This window comes from Monodelphis domestica, chromosome 3 (assembly GCF_027887165.1).
Source record: "Monodelphis domestica isolate mMonDom1 chromosome 3, mMonDom1.pri, whole genome shotgun sequence".
Lineage (NCBI taxonomy): Eukaryota > Metazoa > Chordata > Mammalia > Didelphimorphia > Didelphidae > Monodelphis > Monodelphis domestica.
In genome coordinates this window covers 73,791,491-73,816,618 of record NC_077229.1, presented here as the reverse complement: position 1 = coordinate 73,816,618, position 25,128 = coordinate 73,791,491, and the positions used below count along the sequence as shown (strand labels likewise).

The 25,128-nt window shown below is 45.0% G+C and overlaps 1 protein-coding gene across 2 annotated transcripts; it reads left to right on the top strand.

Moving 5' to 3' along the window:
* The first annotated feature begins 754 nt into the window (after positions 1-754).
* Positions 755-23,285, top strand: FKBP8 (FKBP prolyl isomerase 8). 2 transcript variants are annotated; one of them, XM_001369366.5, is made up of 9 exons: positions 755-942; positions 2,919-3,198; positions 16,331-16,503; positions 16,827-16,915; positions 17,665-17,882; positions 18,120-18,292; positions 18,660-18,737; positions 20,821-20,958; positions 22,358-23,285. In XM_001369366.5, exons 2-9 carry the CDS (start codon positions 2,934-2,936, stop codon positions 22,442-22,444), a joined length of 1,221 nt encoding a protein of 406 aa, XP_001369403.1. In that variant the 5' UTR covers positions 755-942; positions 2,919-2,933; the 3' UTR covers positions 22,445-23,285. The 2 variants fall into 2 exon arrangements, with proteins under 2 accessions (XP_001369403.1, XP_056678116.1); XM_056822138.1 differs by lacking the exon at positions 755-942 and adding an exon at positions 1,662-1,681.
* Positions 23,286-25,128: the final 1,843 nt, after the last annotated feature.

The following is a 25,128-nucleotide window of genomic DNA, read 5'->3' as shown; positions in this document are numbered from 1 at the left end:
CCTGATCAATTGGTAACGGTAGTAATCAATAAACTATATTTTCCCATATAAAAAGCAGGCTTAAGGAATGTGCTTTCCCAGGCTGTAACCACAGATGGGCAGGGGATGATTCCTCAAGGACGAGATGAGTCAGGTTTAGGAGAAGATATACAAAGAATGTCCACCCTCCCCAGTAGATGATACATCTGGCTTGTGTCCGATAAGACTTGATTTCCCTGGTCAGTCTGCCCCAGTCATTAAGGCCACATTTCACTTCAGGCCATATATCCCTCATTAGCTTTGTATAAGCTCATTTTACCTTTTTACCTCTCACTATAAAAACTGTAACTTGCCTCGGGCGTGGCTTTCACCAGGAAGGCTGCCCATGCCCAGTTAGATACATATTATTAATCAATAGATTAACCCTAAATATTGTTCTGCAGGAGAGGGGAAGACGAATTGCAGTGGGACACTCTTAAGGTTAATCTTGGATATTAACGTGTTTTCCATCACTCCCTAGACTAGTCAATTAACACAAATGAAGCCTAAATTCGTAGCTGTGGCCCACTTCCGAGAAGCGAAAGCTCTCGAGAGCCAGAGCAATGGAACAGACTCAAGACTAGCCCTAGATGGGGTCTTGGCCCCGCCCACGGGGCCCTGGCCTCGGACGTGACCTCCGCACGCGCAAATTGAGCTTCGGTCCCTTTAAGAGCTTCCAAAACCTTGGAAACCAAAGCAGAAGGGAGGCGGGGTCTTCCGCCTAGAACGATAGATGTGCCTGCCAATAGGAGAAACCTTTCTGGTAGACCTAACCAATGAGAATCTAGAAGGGCGGGCCTAGAGCAGCTGATTCCCGAGGCCCGGCGGCAGCAGCTGCTGCTGGGGGTGGGGGGGGGGCGCAGGACCCTGGGGGTCCCGAGCTGGTGCCACGTGTCCCCGGGGGAGCCGGGCCCAGGGACCTCGGTAACTCCCGGGGACCTGGGATGGCTGGGGAGGCTTGGGCGGAAGAGGCTGTTCGAGCCTGGAGCTGGTCGGGGGTTGGAAACGCGGCCTGGGGCCCAGGGTGGGGGCGGGGGACCCGGGGTAGCCCTTGGCCCCGCCGTTGGGGCCCCTCCTTGGCCGCGCGGGGGGTGCAGTCTAGATTTATCCCAGAGTCCCAGGTGTCCCGGTCCTGCCCATCCAGTTCCTGGTGGGAGGTGGGGGGGTACTACTGTCCCCTCCTGTGGGTGTGGGTAGACCCCTCAACGGGGTCCGGATCGTAGATTTAGAGAGTTAAGGGATCCCGCAGGTCGTTTAGTCCAACGCCCCGACCCAGCCCCCTTTTACAGAGGAGGAGACTCCCCCTTTTACAGAGGAGGAGACCGAGGCCCAGAGTGGGGATGTGATTTGTCCAAGGTCATCTGTGGATTGCTTGTCTATGGCAGAGCTGGTATTGGACTCTTGAGTCTTCTGACTCTCGATAATTAGATGTTCTCTGATCAATGATACCTTCCCTTCCCTTTTCCACTTCACCCCTTCACCCCGCCCCATAGAGCAAGGGTCTGACCTCAGATCTCCAAATTGAAGGGAAGGATTAATCGCATTCTTGGTGTTCTCCTTCCCACCCTCCTACCTCCATACTTGCTGGAATCCCTCTGACACCCTCACCCCCATCCCCACCCCCACCCCACTGCACAGATGCTGGCAGAGGTCATTTAATCAGGTAAATGTTTAATCTGGCAGAACATATCCCAACAGCCACATTCTGCTCCTACCCCTGTCCCATCCCAGACCCCAAGCAGCCTTCCCCTCCACCCCAATAATGAGGATAGGGGCCAGAGAATTAGGTGATTGATCAGTCTTGAGCTAGTAGGGTGGCTAACTAGAAAGATCCCTGGAGTTCCAAATATATGAAGAATTGTGATCTATTTCCAGCTCAGCCCTAGTTTGTGGACTTTGGACAAGATTTCTCTTTCTACCCCACTTTTTAAAAAGTCTGCAAAATGGCAGGGATTTGATAGTCATCAAGGGGTAGAACTGAACCAGGGCCTTATTTTATTTTTTTAAACTCTTATGTCCTATCTTAGAATGTACTAAGTATCAGGTCCAAAGTGGAAGATCAGTAAAGACTTTTAAGTGTCCTGCCCAGGGTCATACAGCCAGGAAGTATTTTGAGATTAGATTTGAACCTAGGACTTTCTGTTTCCAAGACTGGCTCTATCCACCGAGCTACCTAGCTACCCCTTAGTTCCTTCATTTTTACAGGTGAGGAAACAACATCCTGGGGAGAGTAAGACTTGCCCAGGGTCAGGTGATAGAACTGGAATTCCTATCCAGCTCTTCTGAGACCAAATACAGTGTATCCTTTACTTCTAAGATACTGATACTGTGTTCTACCCTTCTCCCCTAATTGTAAATGTGTGAAAGAAATTAGGGAATATTGATCACAGGGTCAAAATCCAAGCTCTTACCTGTACCCTGGAATCAGCAGGAAAGCCAACAGTTAAGGTGGGGGGGACTATGTGGCAGAGTGAATGTCCCCGAGGCAGCCCTCAGGAAAGAGGAACAGTTTGGCCCAAGGGCATGAAGTGTGAAAAGGAGTGGGCTGGGAAAAAGTTAGAAAAGCTAGGTGTGTTACTTCTGTGATAGGTATTAGACAGCTACAGTAGGAATATATATATAGCTTTAGCCAGCCAAATAGAGATTCTATCCTAGTCATTAATATTTCCTTAAGGGAAATATATCCATATCTCTTCTCATTTTATTTTTTCATTTTATTAATAGATGCTTATAACTCTGGCCAGACCCCTTTTTATTCTTAACATAAAAAAACAAGTAATACTGTAACTGTAATACCCTCTGCCCCAAACAAGGAAGGTTCAAGTTGAGAGACAGCTTTGGTCCAGTGAAATTGATTGGGATTTGTACTTACTTACCTTTCTATCTCCCTTTACCTACAGCATCCCTGAAGAACCATGGCATCCAGAGCTGAACCCACAACTGCAGACCCAGGTCCTATTACTCTGATACCTTCTGGGGCTCCCCAACTGGATGCTAGTGAGGATTTTGAGGTCCTAGATGGAGCTGAAGAGGAGGAAGATGATGATGATCTGAGTGAGCTGCCCCCCTTGGAGGATCTGGGAGCAGCCCCAAATGAGGGACCCACTGAATCTCATCCTGCATCATCTGAAGAGACAGAGCAATCAGAATCCCCCCAGGAGGAGTGGCTGGATATCTTGGGTAAGAGTCTTGGAGCTTCCAGGCTTGGGAAGTGTGGTGGGGCTGGTTACTGGTCATTTTATTTATTCCACAAACATTTCTTATGTGTTCGCTGTCATTCAACAGTCATTAAGTGCTGACTGTGTACCAGGCACTGTGTTAGGTGCTGAGTATTACAAAAACGAAATGATCCTTGCTCTTATAGCAGCATATATATCATGTGCAAGACAAACATTTAAGTCATTACTGGTTGGGGCTGCAGGTATGTGGCCCTTTGGTTGAAAAAGCTTTGAGAATGAAAAACTAGGATAATAATAATAGCATTTCTATTATACTTTATAAACCTCTTATTTGATCCTCACTACACTACTGGGAAACAGATACTATTATTACCCCATTTTATAGATGAAAAAATGGAGTCAGGCAGAGGTTAAGTGACTTCACCAGAGTCGCACATTTAGGAAGTATCTGAGGCAGGATTTGAACTCAAATCTTTCTGATTCCAGGTTTAGTTTCCAACCTACTCTGCCACCTTAGCTTGAGTGAGAGATAGATAGTCTTTACCATCATGGACCTTACAACAAATAAAAATATAAATGAGAATGTTTAAAGTACAATATGGATGAACACTATCATTAGCTCAGTGAGTGAGAGAATGAGGTGGGTTGCTGTGTGTATAATTTCCTCAGGGACAGGAGATTTGCCTCTTTGTATCCCTGGTGCTTAGTTCAATGCCTGGTGCTTAATAAATGTTATTTATTATTATTATTATGTAAAGAACTTTTTTTTTTAAACCCTTACCTTCCGTCTTGGAGTCAATACTGTGTATTGGCTCCAAGGCAGAAGAGTGGTAAGGGCTAGGCAATGGGGGTCAAGTGACTTGCCCAGGGTCACACAGCTAGGAAGTGGCTGAGGCCAGATTCGAACCTAGGACCTCCCATCTCTAGGCCTGGTTCTCAATCCACTGAGCTACCCAGCTGCCCCCTATGTAAAGAACTTTTTTAACCCTTACTTGAGTAACAATTCTAAGACAGAGTGGCAAGGGTAGGCAACTAGGTTTAATTAACTTGCCCAGGGTTGCACAGCTAGGAAGTATCTGAGGTTACATTTGAACCCTAGTCCTGTCTATAGGCCTGGTGCTCTATCTGAAGTACTACCTAATTTTTATTAATTGATTGACTTGAAATCCAGAAGTCTTGGGTTTGAAATCTCACCTCTGTATTTGTGACCACAGACAAATCAGTAGTCAGCAAATATCTGCCTTCATTTTCACCTGCCTTTCTTACTTGAAAAAAAAAAAACAAAATTCCTTTTACAAACATGTGGTCAAGAAAAACTAATTTTCATATTGACCATTCTAAAACATATGTTTCATTCTGTTTCCTGAGTCCCTCACATGTTTGATTGGAGTGGGGGGAGTAAGTTTCATCATGACTTCTCTGGAATCTGGTCTTTGGTCTGTTGAGTTTCTTAGGTTTTCAAAGTTGATTGTTTCTTACAGTATTGTTGTCATTATATTCATTGTTTTCCTTGTTCTGTTCATTGGTGCTCTATCTATTGTGACTCCTAGCTTCATTTATCTTCTCTTTTATTTCTCTCCTTTCATGTGTATTGTTTATTATTCTTTCCTTTAACCAGGTCAGATAAAAATGAGATTTGTTGTCACTGTCTCCCTATCCTTTTCCTTGTTTGATAATTTCTACTTGTACACCTTGTTTATATGTGAGATAATTTCCCCTAACTATCCTTTCCCTTTCCCCCTAAGTGTACTCTTCCTCTCCCTTTCCATTCTTTTTAAAAGATCATCAAGACATAACAGAACCACATCCAAGCTCTCTGTCTAATTAGATTCCTTCTATTCTCCCCCACCGCCATGATAGGGCTCTGAGGGGACATATGTATCATCTCCCCATATTAGAATATGAACAGTTTATCCTTGCTTAGTTCCTTATGATCCATTTGTGTTTACCTATTTATGTTTCTCTTGACTCCTGTCTTTGCACTTAAGAGTTTTTACACAGTTCTGGGCTTTTCATCAAGTATTCCTGGAAGTTCTCTATTTCATTATAAGTCCATTTTTTTCTCTATGGGATTATGTTAAAATTTTCTGGGGAAATTATTCTTGGCTTTCATCTGATATCAATGGCTTCCCAGAATATCATATTCCAAGATTTCTGTTTCTTTATAGTAGTGGCTGCTAAATACTATGTGATCCTAACTATGGCTTCTTCCTATTTGAATTCTTTTGATCTGGCAGCTTGCAGTATTTTTTTCTTTGTTATGAAAGGTCTGGATTTTGGTTGTAATGGTCCTAGGAGTTTTTCTTTTGGGATTCTTTTAGGAGGTGACTAGTGGATTCTTTCTGTGGCAATTTTCTTTTAGTATTCCTTTTTTATTAATGAAAATTTTTAATAATAGAATTTAATTTCCAGATATCCAATCCCTCTCCAAACTATAGAAGGCATCATCATCCAACAAACATTATGTATATTTAGATTGTCTTTTTGTTTCAATTTTTCAGTTCATTCTCTTGAGGTGAATATTCACAAATTATTCTTCAAATATTAATCTCAAGTTGTATATAATGTTCTCTTGGTTCTACTTCTTTCATTCGTTATTATCTCATAGTCCTTTCCGAGTTTTGTTTTGTTTCATTTCATTTTGCTTAGTCTTTATCTTCTGTCTTAGAATCAATTCTGTGTGTTGGTTCAAAGGCAGACAGACTAGTGGTAGGGGTTGGCAGTGGGGATCTTAGTTAGGGTCACAGCTAGGAAGCGTCTGAAGCCAAATTTGAACCCAGGACCTCCCGCCTCTAGGCCTGGCTCCTTTCTCTTTGGATTTTCCAACTAGGATTCAATCTGGCACCTTTTCCAGATCTATTTGAAGGTTTTGTCTACTTGAAATCTGGAGACCCCCCCCCCCCCCCCCCCCAGTTTGTCCTTTGTCCCATGAGAGTGTGCCTCCAGGAAGATCTCCGACTCAAGTTTCAGACTAACAATAGACCTTAAAGCACATGTTGGTCCCAGTTAGATGGGGCTAGCACACCTAATTACATGTTAAGTATCCTTTTGTCTTGGTAGTTTCCCCATTATATCAAGTCCTTTCCCAAGTAGCCCAGCCCTGGGCTGGATCTTGGTTTTAGCATTCCCCCTTCTATATACTTTAATGGATCACATGGGATCTTATTGATGTAGGTACTTTAAATATTCCACCGGAAGTCCATTTAAGATGTTAGAGACTTTTCTTTGGCTGTTTCATTCTTTATCTCTCTTTTTTTAACCTTTACCTTCTGTCTTAGAATCATACCAAGTATCAGTTCTAAGGAGAAGAATGGTAAGGGCTAGGCATTTGAGTTAAGTGACTTGCCCTGGGTCATATTGCTAGGAAATGTCTGCCAGATTTGAACTGGTCTTCCCAACTCCAGGCCTGGCACTCTCACCACTATGCTACCTAGCCATCCCTATCTTTCACTCTCATCAGTGACCTACCTTCTATCCTAGTCATATATCTCTGCTGCTACCCCATAAGCATCTCCATGTTGGTAATATGTCACTGCAGACTCAAGGCAATCATGCCCTTTCCCACTCCTCTTAGGAGGACCTTGCAGGTTTAATTCTTTGTAGGTTGGTGTTCCATGACTAGCAGCTATTCAGTATCACCAGAAGGTTGATGGGGAAGAGATAAGCTTTTGTTTTGAGGAGAGGCTTGGGGTCATTGGAAGTTTCCCAAAGGCAAATTCCCTCTCTTCCCTCCTATGTAGCTTTGTGCTCTGCTTACTGGGCATCTTCAGTGGGAGGCCACTGTATTTGTCCTAGTATACCAGTTGTCCATCCAGTGGCTTATCATGCTCAGCATTGTAGACATTTTTTCCTAGGTGATTTTTCCCTTGTGGATAGTTAGACCAAACACTTTTGAGTAATTGTGCATCTCATTTAGGAGACTCTACAAAGATCTGGGACTGGACATTATTGGCCAATTATCATCCACAGGCAGGAAGATCTTGTAGGGGTTTTGAATATTTTTTTTTTGAGTCATAGACTCCTTTGGTAGTCAGTCTGATGAGGCCTATCTTTAGCTCTTTTAATTACCTAAAGGATGGATCCCTCAGTGTCCTCAACCCTGTTGCCTTCAGCTTTGATCATTTTTTGGATGCTTAGTCTACTCCAGCTGCTCTTTGCATCTTTCTTTCCTTTTTTCACCATTTCTTAGTACCCTCATGGTTCATTGAGTTCTGTGATATTAGGGTTGGGCTCCACCCAAAGAGGTTTTAGAGAAAATTTTAGAAGTTTTCCATTTTTCATCTCTTATCCTCTGTTTTCATCCTAGGAATGATTTGTTCTCACATCAAGTTTTCTTGTAACCTTTGAGTTTTATACTTAATACCATGTCTGGTTCTAAGGCAGAAGAGCAGTAAGAGCTATGCAGTGGGATTTAAGTAACTTGATCAGGGTCCCACAGCTAGGAAGTATCTGAGGTCACATTTGAACCCAGGACCTCGTCTTTCCAGGCTTGGCTTTCTGTCCACTGAGCTACCTTATTGTCACCCTCTTTCACTACTCCCTACTATCCATGTCTATTTATAACCTTGTATCATTCTCCTTCATATGTTTTTATTTTAACCCTTACTTTCTATCTTAATCAATAATGGGGGCAGCTGGGTGGTTCAGTGGATTGAGAGCCAGGCCTAGAGACAGGAGGTTCTAGGTTCATATCTGGCCCTAGACACTTCCTAGCTGTGTGATCCTGGGCAAGTAGCTTAACCCCCATTGCCTAGCTCTTACTGACCCGCTCTTCTGTTTTGGAAAAAAATTTAAAAAATCAATAATAAAAATTGGTTCCAAGGCAGAAGATAGAAAAAGGCTAGTCATTTAAGGTTAAGAAACTTGCCCAAGGTTACATAGCTGAGAAGTATCTGAGGCTAGATTTGAACCCAAATCCTCCTGACTGCAGGTCTGGCTCTCTAACTGCTATGTTACCTAGCTACCCTTATACATTTTTATAAGGGAATTTATATTTTAAAATAGTATGGCCCTTGCTTATATAACCCGCTACTTATGCTTCTGGTTGAGGTGGTTCCATCCTTTAGTTTCCTTTTTATTTTTGTAGTAACCATTTACCATGGATGATTTTTTTTTTAAACCCTTACCTACTGTCTTAGAATCAGTACTGGGTATTGGTTCTAAAGCAGAAGAGTGATATGGGCTAGACAATGGGGGTTAAGTGGCTTGCCCAGGGTCACACAGCTGGGAAGTATGGATTTGAACCCAGGACCTCCCATCTCAAGGTCTGGTTCTCTATCCACTGAGCTTCTTAATCCTTGCTTTGATCAAAGTTCTCAATTTTTTTATCTTACAGATGAGTTTCCTCATCTATACAATGGAGATAATAAGAGCACTTAGGAAATAAGGTTGTTTTGATCAAATAAAATCATTATAAAGTATTTAGCATAATCCCTCCCACATAGTAAGCACTATCTAAATGTTAGCTAATATTGTTATTTCAGTTTTTTGGGGGGGGAAGTGGGGCAGCTCAGTGAATGGAGAACCAGGCCTAGAGACTTGGGAAGTCCTGGGTTCAGATCTATGCTTGATACTTCTTAGCTGTGTGACCCAGGACAAATCAATTAATCCCAATCTCTTTAGCCCTTATTGCTCTTTCTCCCTTGGAATTGATACTTAGTATTATTGATTCTAAGACTGAAAGTAAGGGTTTAAAAAAAAATGTTTTTTTTTAAGCATCTACTATTACTAAATGTTGGGACTAGGAAATTTTTGAGCAGAGATCTGATCAAGGCCTACAGCATGGCAGCCTTTGAAGGTTGGACAGAGTAATAAAACTCCTTAGTTTGTTGCTTTAAAATTTATAATGATTTTCTCATCAGTGTCTGCTGAGATAGGTCACATTCTTCATTTTACAGAGGGGGAAGCTGCAGCTCACAGAAAGTGATTTTCCCAGGGTTACACAGGCCACTCTAGGAAGATATGAGATGGGGTTTAGACCTAGTCTTCCTACCTCCAAATGAAGACTGCATTGGTAGGGGCTCATCTCCTAGGACTAAGGATATGATAGTCCCACTGCCCTTTGCCTTTGCCCAATCTCCACAGTACTACATTCAGTGGTGGGAACCACATTTTAGGAAAGACAGTGATAAACTGGGAGCAATCAGGATGATGAAGGGCCTGGATGGTCATAATCAAGAAGATCATTTGAAGGAAATGGGAATGTTTAGCTTATAAAAGACAAAACTCAGGAGGGAACTGATAGTTGTCTTTTTTTCCCCCTTAAGCCCTTACCTTCTATTTTAGAATTGATCTGTTCCAATTATCTGTTCCAAGGACTATCTTGTAGAGGGTGGAGGGACCTTGTTCTATTAGACCCCATAGGGCAGATCTAGGAGCAATGGGTAAAGCAGCAGATTTAGGCTGGAGGCTGGAGGCCAAGAAATATCTTTCATTAAAGAGATGGTCCAAAGTGGAATGGGCTGGCTTGAAAGGTCCTGAATTTCCTGTCCTTGAAGGTTTGCCCATCAAGGCACAAGAGTAATAAAGGACTAAGCTTTGGGGTTAAATGACTTGCCCAGGGTCACATAGCAATTGCCTAAGGCTGGATTTGAACCCAGGACCTTCTTTCTTCAGGCCTGGCTCTCTATCCACTGTGCTACCTATGCCCTTCATAGTTGTCTTCAAGGATTAAGTGTTGTTTAAAGACATCATGTGACCCTATATTGGAGTTCCAGTTGAATTCCCCATAGTGTGAAATCCCTGAAAACAGTATAAATGAAATGAGATCAGAGAATAATGGAGGATATAACAGGCTCACAGGTAGCTCTTGGAAACCTGGTCCCCATGGATGTGACAGTGAATACTTAGAAGTATTTGATGGGAAGGATTTGATGGGAATCTCCTACTTGGATCCTGTTCTTCAGTTCCCTCTGGCAAGTCATGTGCGGATCTGGGCTAGGTAAAAAGAACAAAATCCTACAGCTCACCCATGATTTACTCTTAGACCCACTGGCCTCATGTTTCTGATCCTGGTTATCAATGGGCTTCATGACTCTAGAAACTGCTGGAGTAAGAAAGAAGGTCAGTTTGTGTTTTAATTAAGACAAATAGGTTCATGATTGTCATATGCTTCTACCTACTTCAATCAGTAGTCAACAGAAAATAGAAAGCTCATGTCACTCAGATGTGTTGGGTGGTATCCATTTATAAAGAAGTCACTGACATCCACTACAGAGGATCTTCCATAGAGTTGGGTTCTCCTAGAAACAACTGCCTGGGCAACTCAAGTGGTAAAGAGATGCAAAGACTTGATGGTCCTACAGGACCTAGCATCTCCAGCCATCCTTTTCACATTAACTGATGCTTGGATCAATTCCCACCCTGGGGCAGGCAACTTCATTTATGTATTTCTAACCATTGAATTTAAAATCTGCTTGTGCAATTAGCAGAACAGATCCAGAAGCTCTTTTCCTTTGTCTAGCTAACAAGACAGACTCTAGCTGGTTATCTTATCAGAACCTGGCTGGAAGAGAGATTTCAGCAGTGGCCAGAGAAATGGTCTTTTGGGCATCAAGAATGATATAAGGAATGCTTTTGACTTCATGCTGCCATACATATGGGGCAACTTGTCCCCAAGAAGCAGCTAATCCAAACCCAAGAAACCACCTTAACTAAGCAATGGGAGGGAAACTATTCAAAGAAGAGTGCTCCTCTGTATGTTGGCTACCAGGCTTCTGAGAGACCCAACAGAGCAGCTGTTAACAGTTCCCTTGTTAAACACTGGCATCTCTATATGATTTGTGGAGAGGTCAGAGAAGAGGTCCCATGCTGAGACAGATCACTCACATCCTGCTGAGCTCCAGCATCACAGGTGAGGGATGATTCATCACCTCAGAAGAAAAAGAAGAGTGATGGGGACTGGCACTGCTTTCAGCTTCATCCATCATCCTTTTCCTTTTGTTAAAAGTAAGGAGGAGCCTGGACTTTATACATTACTTAACAATGTACCGTTGTTTTTGTTTTTTATTTTAAAACTCTTACCTTCTGCCTTAGCATCAATACTGCAGATTGGTTCCAAGGCAGAAGACTGGTAAGGGCTAAGCAGTGGGGTTAAGTGGCTTGTGCAGGGTCACACACTAGGAAGTGTCTGAGGTCAGAATTGAATCCACAGGGCCTCCTATCTCTAGGCCTGACTCTCAATCCACCCAGTCACCTAGAGGCCCCCATGTCCATTGTTTTTTTTAGTGTTTTTGTTTATTGAATCTTTTGGGGTTGTTTTTGACATCACATTATTTACAACTATGTTCCTCTTTCTCATTCCCCTTCCTAGCGAGCTTTCCCTTATGATAAACATTTTCAAAGAAGAAAAAGCCATCCAGCCAAACCAGTGCTTGGTTGAGTTGGCCACATTTGAATGCTTCCTCACCCATAGTCTCTGCCTTTATAGGTAACAGAGCCAGCTGCATTTTCCCAGCACTTCCGCAATGGCCAGTTTTGACTATTGTAATTAAAGAAAATTCTGTCTCATTTCATTGTTGCTTCTGTTTGCATTGTTGTCATGTTGTCCTCCAGTTCCTTCTCACTTCATTCTTTGTCAGTTTGTAGAAGTCTTCCCATGTTTCTCTTGAATTCTTCACATTTGCCATATCTTACTGCACAGTAATATTCCATTGCCTTCATGTACCACAATCTGTTTATAGTCATTTAACAATTGAGGAGCAGCTGCTTTATTTTCAGGCATTTGCCACAGCAAAAACTGTTGCTTGGAATAGTGTCTATGGGACAATCTGAGGATTTGATTTTTTTGCCATTTGAAGTTGTATTCATTTTTATAGTTGTAGCTTCCATGGTAACTACATGTGTTATTATTCTGTTGGTTCTGTTTTGTTTGTTCCACATCACTTCCTGCCAATGGAAATTTTAATCAGATAATTATTTTCCCACTTCTGATTTTCACATGAGCACAAATGATACTAGCAGAAGGAATTTATTGAGTGTTGCTCTAGAGTATTCTTTGAAAAGAAACTGAAGCTCTTGGGCCACAAGTGGTATTTTTTCACCATTGTTGTTCATGGAAGGCAAGTGGTTCAGAAGATGCCAATTTGGAAAGTGTTGAGCAAGTTTAGGTGTTATTTGAGAACAGGTTTTGGATTTCTAGACCATGGCTTAAAATATAGAAATGGTTTCTGGCCAGAGATTGAAGAGGGACTGGCAAGAACGTGTCTTCAATCTTACAAATTTAATCAAAAGGATTTTTAATTGAAAAGGAAAAGGAAAGTTCCTCAACAAGTATTTTATAGGCAAAATTTGGCAGAAAATAGGTTTAGATCAGCACTTTAATACTACATACTATAGTAAAATCCAAATAGATTTACAGCCTAAAATCATAAATTAGGAGAGAATGGAAGGAGATATTTTTTACAACTATAGCTAGGGGAAGAACTTGTAACTAAATAAGGGGTAGAGTTGTTCATAAAAAGATAAGATAAAGGCCTGATGATATCCAAAATATATGGGGAATTTATGTAAATATGTAAAATTGTTTTATTCTTCAAAAGATAAAGTGGTCAAGGGATATGAAGAAATAGTTCTCAAGAGAAATGCAAACTAGCAATGACCATCTGAAAAAACTCCGAATGACCAGTCATTTTAAAAATGCAAAATAAAACAACTCTGAGGTTTCACATGTCCCCCTATCAGTTTTGCAATGATGAACAAAGATGGTAATAGGGAGATAGAGTCAAGATGGTGAAGTAGCAGGAAAAAAATACTATTCCAGTTTCTCTAAGCAGATCTAGAAAATGCACCTTCCCTCAGTGCAGTCCTGATCAGAAAATCCAAGGGAAAAAATCACAATGAGTCATTTTTCTAGCCCAGATTGGCATAGGAAACAGGTCATTAGCAGCAATATAGTGATCCAGGACAGTTCTGAGGGACTATCCACATCCAGAGAAAGAACAGTGGGAGTAGAAACACAGAAAAAAGACATTTTCTTGATCACATGGTTCAATGGGGATGGCCCCAAACAAAATAATCAGGGCAGAAATCCTAGAACAAAGTCCATTGGACTGACAGTGACTGAGTACAGCAATAGTCTGCTGGAACTCCAGCCAGAGGCAAACCCTTGGGCCTGTTGCTTAGACCCAAACTCAGGTCAGAAAATTGTGGGGCTTAGACCAGGGGAACAGTGTGTACATTACTTTGGGAGCCCAAGCCAATATCCTGGAATCACATAACACTCTGTACTCCAAGAAGGAACAGCAACAGGACCAGCCCAGAGATTCTCTCTGGGAGTATTCAGACTCTGACCCTGAAGATGAGCAAACAAAAAAGGAACCTCTCTTCAGTGACAGGGACATAACCCAGAAGAAGAGCATGAATCTGGAGACTGACATGGCCAGGATGGAAGCCTGTTTTGCTCTATTTGACATGTGTGTAACAGGAGTTTTATTTTGCTTTCTCAATTCAGGGGTAGGTGTGTTTGAGATGGGAAGTTGAATTTTCTAATGAAAGGTTTTTTTTTTTTTCGTTAAAAAAGGCAGCAACAATCAATATTGCAAAGGATGTGGAGGAATAAGTAGAAAAAAGAATGAATTAGAAGAGAGCTGGCATCTATTTTATAAAAACAATTTGGAATTATGTAAGAAAAGTCACTGACTATTTATTCAGCAGGGACTGTTCTTTGGTCATCTGCTACTGGGAACATGGGCAGGTATTCCAAGGAGGTCCATGACAAATAGAAAGATCTCTCATATAACAAAGCCTTCAAGTCCTCTTCTTGGAAGCAATGGAACTAAAAGTATGTGATCACTGATCACACAATGACTGGATAAATTGTAGTATGTGAACATAGTCCAGTGTGCTTCACTGTAAAAATAACAGACATAAGGAATTAATAGAAATCAGTCCATCAACATTTATTAAATACCTACTGTGTTCCAGGCATTGGGCTATGTGCTAGGATTATTAAAAAAAAAAAACAAAAAAACAGTCCCTGCTCTCAAGGATTGTTATGAGGAGCAAATGAGAAGAAATTTGTAAAAAAAGAAAGAAAATCCTTAATTTGTAGAGCTTCCTGATTGCTGAGGTATAAATGCTCATTTTGAAAATTTAACAACTGACTCTTAGGCCATTCAGAGCTAGTTCCAGCACAGCCCTGGCTGGGCTGCTTTCACTATTTTATCAGTGATTTGCATAAAGACCTTTCCTATTGGACTCTGGTCTATACCTTCCTGTGGTTTCACCCTTAGGGATGACTCAGTGAATTTGCTAGGTATGCCACAGAGCCTTGAGGTATAGCTCACACCCTGGATGGCAAAGTCAGATTTCAGAAAGGTCCAACCAGGCTGGAAGGTTGAGCATATATCAAGAAGGTAGGATTTAAGATAGTTAAATATAAAATATTATTATTAAGCTTTAAAAAAGAAAGTCACCTCAAGTGTAGAGGGAAACATGGCAGGATAGTTTATTTAGCTAAGAAAAAACTTGTACTTTTAGTTGTTTATAGGCTAATTCTTTATTATTTAACTGCGTGTAATGGTGGCAGCTAGCTGGCACAGTGGCTATATAGAACCTGGCCTGGAGTCAGGAGAACCTGGGTTCAAATGTGACCTCAGACAATTTTTAGTTGTGTGACCCTGGGCAAGTCATTTAACCCCCATTACTTAGCCCTTGCTGCTCCTCTCAGAATTGAGACTGAAACAGAAGGTAAGAGTTAAAAAACAAAACCAAACCATATAACCCCCAGAGGTCATGCCCCCTGAGACTTCAGAGAGAGGAGCCTCGTGTCCAAGACAAGGATGTTTGTTTAACCTAGAGAAGAGGAGACTGATCAAGGCCAGGGTCCCCAAACTACAACCTGTGGGCCACCTGTGCACCCTCCTGAGGCCATGTATCTGATCCCCACCACACTTCCAGAAGGGGCACCTCTTTCTTTGTTGGTGTATGCCCACATACAGTACTACTTCCAGGGACATAATCCTTTGGGTGGTGCCTTGTTCTGAGAGTAACTGAAGAAAGAGGCTCCGTGCAAAGGATTATGTGGCTGCAAAATAGAAGACCTCAGCATGGTGAGGGGAGATCTGGGGATTCCGCACTGTGTATACCGCTGCCCGGTAGAGTGGTGGCAGTGATGGGTCTGTGAAAGGTGTGACAGGCCCATCACAGCTAGCATTGCAGCCTCCTCTATCCTAGACATCGGTATACAGATTTCTTCATAGTTTATAGTCCGGCCCTCCAACTGTCTGAGGGACAGTGAACTGTGTAAAAAGTTTGGGGACCCCTGGATCAAGGCATGAGAGCCATGTTCAGGTGGCTGAAGGAGGGAAAAGTCAATTTTAAGGGCAGTCCTGGAAGCTGCTGGTGGAGTTGTCCATGAGGGACATCCAGCTTCCCTAGCACCAAAGCTCCACTAAGAATTGACAAGACCCTCCTCCCGCTTTGGGCAAGGGGATTCTCTTAGATGTGGGTCTGACTAGTTGAGCATTGAAATCCTTCCTAGCCCAGACTATCCAGGAATCCCATTTTCTTTGATCTTCCTCATCATGTGATAATATTGTATTTCATCCACATGGTGCAGTCTGTTCAGCCTTCGCCCAGTTATTGTGTCCACCTTTTTGCTGTTATACCCACTGTTGATGGGAATGTTTTCTAGATGGGCTTTCCCTTGTTGTGAAGTCTGGTCTAATGTTCTTCTGACCCCTCATATTTTACTGATGGAAATAATGAAGTCCAGAGAAAGAAAATGATTTGTCCAAAGTTACCCAGGAACCTTGAGACCACGTGCCCTTGCTCCAGGTGTGGTTCTCATCACCCTCTCAGCCAGTCTTTGTACCTTCCTGGCAGTGCACTGGCTCTGCAGACACTCCTCATGTATGCCAACATTCAGCACAGTGCCTGGCACATAGCAGGTGTTAAACATGTGCTTGTTGGTTAAGTGAAAGCCTGACTGACTTGGGATCTCAGGGATGTGAGTAGTCCTTCCTGGGGGACTCTGATCTGGGCCTTTCTATGGATTCACTCCCTAGGGATCCACCCAGGACAGCCGTGGTTCTTCTCCTTCAGACACTTGGCATTACAGGCTTGGAACTGAAAACCAAGTGGCCCCACTGCTCACCCTTGGCATGTCTCCTTGCCCTTTCTCTCTCTCATAGGTAATGGACTGCTTAAAAAGAAGATTCTAGTAGCTGCACCACCTGGAGCTGAACGGCCCACCAAGGGTCAGGATGTGACCGTGCATCTGAAGATCTCACTAGAAGAAGATGGAACACAGGTGGAGGAGCAGCCGAGTATCACCTTCACCCTGGGAGACTGTGACTTTCTCCAGGTGCTATGAAGCAGGGGACAGGGGTGATAGTGATGAGGGTGCTAATCTGGGGGGGGGGGGGCAGCCTGGGCTTTGGGATGTGAGGCCTTCCATAGAAGCAGCTGGTGACAGAGTCATGAAGATCTGAATCAAATTTGGCCAAATTCAAACACTTACTAGTTGTATGAACCTAGGCAAGTCACTGTACCTCTGTTCGCCTAGCTGTAAAATGGAAATAATAAAAGCACCTACCTCTCCCATGATAGTTGTGAGAAGGCTTCTCCTTCCCCTAACCCCACTGATATTCATACTTTGGGATCTGGGCCCCTTCTTTGTTTCTAAAGGCTTTGGATCTGAGTGTGCAGCTTATGAATGTGGGTGAAACAGCCCTGATCATCGCAGATGCCAAATACTGCTTTGGATCTCATGGCAGGTGAGCTGGAGGGAGGGGAGGTCCAAGCATTGGCCTTCCTGGGACAGGAACCAGGACCTAGAGAACAGAGCAATATGGAATCTAAAGAGTGGCAAAGGGGTTACATACAGAATGTCAGAGCTGGGAGGGCCCTTAGAGCCCAGGATGTCAGGACTGGGAGGACCTTTAACAGACATCTAGTTCAACCTCTTCACATTGCAGGTCATCCAATTAAAATCCAGAGAGGAGAATTGTCCAAGTTCATAAAGTAAATTAATGACAAGATCCTTCAGGTGTCCTACATTCCTGGTCTGGGCTCTTTCTCCTCTCTCCATGCCAGGAGCCTTCTATCAGAACATCCAGTACCCTGGGTGCAGCAGCAGGAGGCAGATTCTCCTAGTAGAATAGACAGAGTCTAGGTCACTATTCTTCTCATCCCTGGCTGAGGTTCCCCTTCCTGTTCCCAGGAAAACTGATGCTGCCTGTCCTTCTGAGTCTATAAAAAGGCTTTCTAATAGGGGGAGTTGCTGTGCTCTAGAATCAACTTGGGTGACTCACGTCTTAGAGATGACCTGGTCTCACCACTCATTTCTAGTTAGGACTCCTAACTAGAGTGAACTCTGGTTCACTAGGGAAGTGAACCAGAGCTGGGGATTAGACAAAAGCTGGAAGACTGTCTCTGCCCCATTCCGGGAATCTGTAGAGGGTTTCTCAGCATAGGTCTGGGAGTTGTGACAGATGCCTTCTAAGATTTTGGGCTGGCCTTACAGGAGTCCCACCATCCCTCCCAACTCAACCCTTCGCCTGGAGGTGGCTCTCCAGACCGCAGTGGATGGGCCTGACCTAGAGCTGCTGAATGGGCGAGAGCGTATCACTCTGGCTGACCACAAACGAGAGTGTGGGAATGGCCACTACCAGCGTGCTGACTTCGTCCTGGCTGCAAACTCCTATGACCTGGCACTCAAGGCTATCAGTGCCAGCTCCAAAGGTGCCTCCTGGGTTTGTCCCCTATTCCCCAAGGGGCTGAATATTCAGGGAGTTTCCTGGGGGCTTCCTTGGTCTTGATCCTGGGGCCTCTGAAGTAGTCCCAGGTGGGGCCACCTGGCTCTTGCCACTGATCCTCTGTCTTGCCTTGGCCAAGGCTGGGCCTCTACCTCTCCAGAGGCTTGGGGTGGGCTGTGTGGAGGGTTATGTCCTTTTACCTTCCTTTGTACTTCCATGCCAGTTGATGTGAGCCCAGAGGAGGAGGCCGAGTTGTTGGAGCTGAAGGTGAAATGTCTGAACAACCTGGCTGCCTCACAGCTCAAGCTGGACCACTACAGTGCAGCCCTGCAGTCTTGCAACTTAGCGCTCAGCCACCAACCAGATAACATCAAAGCCCTGTTCCGGAAAGGCAAGGTGAGTCCTGGCCAACCCTGCCCCAGGTCAACCTCTATCCTCTTCAGGGCAGCCAGATCACACCATTCTGTGTCCTTTGCTTCCAGTTATTATGGGAGAGAGTGATCACAGACCATCTGATATCAGGGCTGAGAACATGGGTTGTCAGTGCTGGAGTGGGGTGGCTCTTAGGACACAGAATGTCAGAGAGGGGGTGGCCCTGAGATCACAGAGCATTAGAGCTGGGGAAAATGAGGTCCAGAATTTTTTCTCCCTGGGGAGAGGCTAGATTTGGAGGAAAGGAGGGACAAAACGCTTTCTTTCTCTTGCCTCAGTGAGGGTTGGGCCCTAGTACATCAGGAGTTTCAGTACATCCCTGGTCTCCTAGGTGCTGGCACAACAGGGTGAGTATGCTGAGGCCATCCCCATCCTGAGAGCTGCCCTCAAACTGGAACCTTCCAACAAGGTAAATATCTGTTTGATGCTGGCATCTTGGAAGGACCTGGGTGGGTGCCAAGAGATCTGGAGATCTCATGTCTTCCAAGCTTCTCAGTAGCCCATGCCCCAGCTTCATGGGGCAAAGGGATTCAATCTCTTCAGTTTGGCTCCTAAGGGCAGAACCAGGGACAGTGGGTAGAAGATTCAATGAGGTCCAAGGCTGCCTGTCAGCATTTTTCCCTATTTGGGCTGCCTTGAAGCTGCTCTCTTTTCCAAGTACAGTCCCAGGGACCTGGGTGTTTCATATGGGATCCATTTTTGGGTTGAGCCCTGAGGACCTGCCAGCAATGCTATTCTGTAATTGTGTGGGTGGACTCTTCTATCCCATCTGGGGCCAGCCATTCTTCAGGGAGCTGCTCAGGTCTCCTGCCCTTCTTCCTTGCCCCTATAGCAACAGCTCCCCCATTATCCCTCCTGGTTTGTTCTTTGTTGGAAGCCCTCGGGAGTAGTAGAAAGAATGCTGCATTTGGTGTCAGTGGGCCTGAATTTGGATCCCAGCTTTGCTATTTACTCCTGTGGGACTGTTGCCAAATCCCTTCCCTCCCTGTGCCTCATTTTCTCTATTTGTAAAATGGGGGCTTTAGGGCTAAACAAGATCTCTCACAGTTCTACCTCTTAGTTTGCCCAGCAGGCCGGAGTTCAGAGAGCCCTTGACCTTCAGAAGGTGGGCAGCTTTGGGTATCACTAGGGTGTGCTTAAAGGAAGTCATCCCCAAATTTTCTAGTGTGGGGCCCTGCAACACCTTGACCAGTGCTGGCCATCATAGGGCTATTTCTAGATGCCTACCCTATTGTCAGAGTTCAAGGGTGTTATCCTGTCACATGCCATACCTAAGAATTCTATCTGTTTTGGGTCCTGCTCTTGAACCTGTCCCATGAAGACCCAAAGAGCACCAGTTTTTTTCATTTGAGAGGATAAGATCCTAAGGCATAAGATGTACTGCAGTGGAGGGAATAATGGGTTTGAAGCCAGAGCACCTGGGTTTGATCTAGCTTTACCATCTACTCTCTGAGGGACTCTGAGCAAATTCAGTTATCTCTTGGGTTTATCTTCATGTATAACATGAGGGGCATTTGGACTATATGACCTCTAAGGCCTGTTATATAGCTCTTGAGTTTGTGAGTGAACCAGTGGTATTAAGCTCAAATAGAAACAAAACTGCAAATTAACACTATCTGCATTGCATTATATTTTTATTTATTTTGATAAACATTTCTCAATTACATTTTAATCTGATTCAGGCTATACCTATCCAGGGGTCCAAGTTTGATATCTATCTTAGAACACAGATCAGAGCTAAGAAAGCCTTAGGATACATGTCAGAGCTTTGGAGGGTCATTAGAACTGTGCTAGAGTGGGGAGGGCCTCAGGACTCAGGATCTGCCAAAGATCTTTGAGCACATTGTGTCATCCCTTACTTTATAGGAAATGAAATTGGTCCAGGCAGTCTCCTCAGTTCTATTTTTCCGGTACTGACAGGCCCAGGGAGATACTTGCATGAAATGGTGTGGGGATACAGAGGGAGGCAAAGTAGCTTCTCCCAGGTTCTCTGCTTCCCCTCCTGCCTCAGCCCCTTTACCAGCTTGCTCTTCTTTGTCTCATCCTAAGTGTGTTTGTTCCTAGTTGGGCCCTGGACTCTGTAAGTTGGCTTTCCAGGAGAGAAGGGAGGTATCCTCCTCTTTTCTGTATTCTGGTTTACTTTATTTTCTCCTGGAAATCCAGAAGCAGCATTTCCCCCCTTATTCTGACTCTTACAAATTTTAGTGGTGCCCCCATTGTCCATTATGCCAAGGAGGAGGGGGAGCCCCATGAGACAACAGGAAGCATCCTGGGTGAGACTGAGCTAAGTCAGAACTTGCCTTTAGCTATTTCTTAGGAAGCCAGTAGCTACTTCTATATCCCCTTTTCTCATTACTGGCAAACTGAGGCCCTGAATGGGGATTCCCTTACTGCTTATCTAAGGGTTTTGGGGTCTCTTTCACCCCTGCTTTCATCCCTCCCCAACACTTGTTGGTGTGGTCTTCTCTGTTCCTTCTCTATTCCTCTTGCAGACTATTCATTCAGAGCTCTCAAAGCTGGTGAAAAAGCATGCTGCCCAGAGGCACACAGAGACAGCTATGTACAAGAAGATGCTCGGCACTGCTGGTGGCAGTGGACTGCCTGCCAAGAGCACCACCAAGGGCCCCCGGGTAAGGGACTCAGAGAGCCATGGAGGCCAGAGCCTTTTTCTACTGTTCAGCTTCCTGATCTGACTAGAACTTGATAGGAATATTTGGGGCCTCTTTGTGCTGGCAAGTATTGCCATCCCTGGCAGTGCCAGGCTGTGGGGACACAGCTTCATTAGCTCTGCTGGCTCAGAGCCAACTTACTGGCATCACAGTCATAGAATTTTAGGGCTTGAAGGGACTTTAGCATGTCAGCAGTAGGAGAATCTAGACTGTAGAGATAAACCAAGAATGTCAGCTGGGAGGGGAGATGACTTTTAGGAACCTGGATGTCAGAATTGGGAGGGACCTCATAATGTTCATGAGAACTCAGAAAAATCTTAAACCATGAAAATGTCAGAATTGAGTGTGGTCAGAATTGAGTGTGGCGGAGGTGCCTTTAGAGCCTAGAATGTGAGAGCCAGGAAAGACTTTTTAATGGAGAGAGAGTTTTGAAACCAGCTGATATTATCATCTTAAAGTGAAACTAAGAAATAAAGGGACTCATCAGTTTGGGAAGGGGACTTATCAGAGGTCATCAGATTAGTGGAACCAAAATCCAAATCTGGGCAGAGATTCCCCGAGCTCATTTGTAGAATTCCTTGTATTTGTCCTTGCCCTGTGATAGACAGGAAAGGCTTGAAGGGGAGAACCTAGGGGATGTTTAGGGGAAATCCCAGGGCAGAGTAAGTCCAGCTCTGCTTCTGTTGGTCCCTGTCCATCAGCACTTATGGAGAGCTTCCTTTGTGACCAGCACTCTGCTGGGCTATGCTCTGGAGAAAGGGGAAAACCAAATAACTTTTCTCTCTACTGTGCCTTCAGGGAGTTTTTATTCTAGTGAAAGAGGCAGGGACACACATACAGGAAAACTCAAACAACACTTCAAGAGCTGTCACAAGGTCCCAAGATTATATTGCCAAGTACCCTATGAGTCCAGAGGAGTTAATGCTCCCTGTGGTCTGGGGGTATCATGAAAAGCTTCCTGGAAGAGATAGCTTTGAGCTGAGTATCTAAACATAGAGAAAGGATTTGGAGAGGCAGAAGAAAGAGGGAAAGACAGACTTCCCAAGTAGGAGAAATGGAGTGATCAAATGCATGGAAGGTGACATGAGGATGTTCTGGGGATTGGGTGGTAAGCAGCCTGGCCAGAGAAGAAGGTGTGGACAAGGAGGCAGAAAGAGAGAAAACTGTAAAGGGAATGCTAGGCTAAAGATTTGGGCCTTTTCTCTAGCTCAGGGCTAGGTCTATCTTCCTGGTTACAGATCTGGACCTACCTCTTACCTCTTGGTAGAACTGAGGACAGAGTTGGAGGGATGGTAGGTTGCTCAGGCCAGAGAAAGGAGGAGCAGCACCTAAACATTTCCCTTTCCCCTTGCTTTTACAGTCCATTCCATGGAAGTGGCTCTTTGGGGCAACTGCTGTAGCCCTTGGGGGTGTGGCTCTGTCTGTGGTCATCGCTGCCAGAAACTGAAAACCGGGACAGACGGATGCTGCCTACTGCCTACCTGGGCTCCCTTGTACCTTCCAGCCCCAGGCCTGCATCTTCCCCGCCCTTTACCTGTCCCAAAGTCTGACACGCCTCAGCTCATGTTCCACCTTGGCGATGACCTAGTATTAGGTCAGTCTCCATGAATGAATGAAGAGAATGGACCACCCAGTCAGGGGGCATCTGTCTCCCTCCCTCTTCAGTCCTCCCCACCAGAGCTGGGCAGATACCTGGAGGCCAGCTAAAAGATCTCACATAGCCCCCCATGGGCAAGGGGATGGTAGACCAATGGAAGTACCTCAAAGGCACCTCAGCACCAGTTCAACTCTCTGGGGGAATGTTGCAGTGGAGATGGGGGGTGGGGCTTAGAAGTGGGTATTTTTCCATTGCCCACAGGGAAGGGGGAAACTGCTAGTATTCTTAGGCTCCAGTCACTTGGCCAGGCCTGGAGCTCTTGAACTGGTATATGCCCTGAAAGTTTTCTGGCAGGAGCCCAAAGGCCCAGAGAAGACCCGAAGCACTTTCTGCCCCACTCTGGGGGGAATTTCCTATCCTTCCTTAGGTTCAGCCTCAGGATTGCCTGGCATGGGGCTAGGGTACATTGTGGACAGGGAATTGATTTATATTAAGTGGGAGGGGAATGTGCCCCCTTGCCTTGGCAAAAGCATCTTCATGTCCCCAGGCCCTCTGCTCAATCCATGCTGCCCCCTGCCTGCAGTGAGCGCAGCCCTCTTCTCACCCCCCACGTTTGAGTTTACTGGACCCAGGTATGGAGCCTCCTGTTGTCTGATGGGAAAGCCTAGGAAATAAAGGTCCCATCCTGGTCTATCTGCCTGGGGCCCTCAGCTTCTTCTGCCGGCTCGGGGAAGGGGTGTGAGTGTTTCTTTGTGTGTGTCACCAGTCCCTGCCCGTGTGTGTCTAATTGGGGTGCCCGCCTACATGCATGCATGTGCACATGTGTCTTTACATGTGTGTGAACATGTTTGCACACCGTGCATGTTTGCATGTGTCTGCTGGTGTGTGCATGTTTGTGTGTTCTTTGCCTGTGTGTATGGTGGAAGAAGCCAGGGAGGCTTAAGCTGACTTGACTTGCTGTCAGGTCATCCCAGCCTCAGCTCCAGGATTCCTGATCCTTTAGTTTGCGTGTCCCCCCCCCCCCCCCCCCCCAATCTGATTTCAGTACTCCTGGTGTCCTGCCACCCCATCACCAAGCAGCCAGTGACCAAAAGCCCAGGACCCTCCTTAGCTCTAGGCTCCCTCCTGTTCTCCAGTCCAGTCCCTCCCTTTTTCCTAGAGAAGCTCTCTTGAGGCACACTGAGTCTCAAGACTCCTGCTTTCTGTTCGGCTATAGCTGTGGGCCTGTGAGCGGTTGCTGTGGTTTAATTGCCCCTCTGTTACCTGAATGCATTGGGCCAGGTGATCTCTAAGTGTCTGACCTTAGGGAGTCTAAGGTTCCTCCCAGCTCTGATATTTTTTGTTTAAAAGTTCCTTTCAGCCCTGGCATTCTGTGTTCTAAGGGCCCTGCCAGGCTGGACATCCTCTGTTCTAGGGGCTTGTCCCAGCTCGGACATTCTGTGTTCTAAGGCCCCTCTCATCTCTGAATATCCTGTGTGGTAAAGGCCCTTCCAGCTCTGACTGACCTGTCTCAGCCATAGTGTTCACTATAAAATGGATATAAGCACCTGCCTCCCAGGATTGCCATGAAGGGTAAATGAAATAATTTCTAACGTGTTTTGTAAGCTTTAAAGTGCTACATTTTCTTTGTGTGTGTCCATGTCCTAATGATTCCAACACAAACACACTTCTGGCATTCCTTGGTCTGAAGGTCCTTCTAGGCCTGACCCTCACTGCTCCAACATTCTCTGTTTTATGGGTTCTCCCACCATTAGTACTTTTGTGTTTCTAAAAGATAATTGCTCTCATGTGGGTAATATATAGCCCAAGATTGTCCCTTTAGGCCTCTGTGGGCATTTTACTTGTTCCTATCTCACAGCTGAGGAAGTGGAGACTTAGATAGGGCCAGAATTCTCAGAATCTAGAAGAGGCCTCAGAGAGAACTGAGCCTAGATCCCCCATCTCCTGAATGCCAAGCCCAGTGTTCTTCCCACTGCGACATTCTGGAAAACCCCAAAGGACCGGATCATAGTATTTAGTGCAGGAAGGGACTGTAGAGTTCATCTTTTCCAACCCTCTCATTTCTTGAAGAGTGGGTGTCTTTTGGCCCCATGACAGGCAGGTGTGAGAGATTATAAAGAGTTGGGGGGGGGTGGCAGAGAGGGAAGGAAGGGCCTGTCAGTGCTTCCTAAGTTGGCAATGCTCAGAATCAAGGAGGATGAGTCACTTCCCTGGGAGCTAATGCCCCTATTCTTCCTCAAGGGCCTCCTAGGGCCCCTTTGAACCATCCCCTGGATTCCCCCTCCTTGCCACAGCTCCAGGGACTGTCCCACATCCCCTTTCTGGTTTGGACCCCAAGCCCATCTAACCACTATCTTGGGTAGGCTTCATGGAGCTGGATCTGAGTATTCAAGAACATAAGAATGGTCTCAATCTCCTCCCCCCCACTTCTGATTTGGTTTGGGGCCTACTTTTGTATCCCTCATGGGATCATCCCCTTCCCCCTTTCCATTCCCAAAGTAAAGGACACCCTTTGTCACTTGTTCCCTCCTTCC

Bases quoted from the DNA above. Each gene is read 5' to 3' on its own strand.
- FKBP8 (XM_001369366.5), top strand. From the start codon at position 2,934: ATGGCATCCAGAGCTGAACCCACAACTGCAGACCCAGGTCCTATTACT. The intron at 17,883-18,119 runs GTGCCTCCTGGG...CTTCCATGCCAG, and splicing joins TATCAGTGCCAGCTCCAAAG to TTGATGTGAGCCCAGAGGAG. The intron at 18,738-20,820 runs GTAAATATCTGT...TTCCTCTTGCAG, and splicing joins AACTGGAACCTTCCAACAAG to ACTATTCATTCAGAGCTCTC.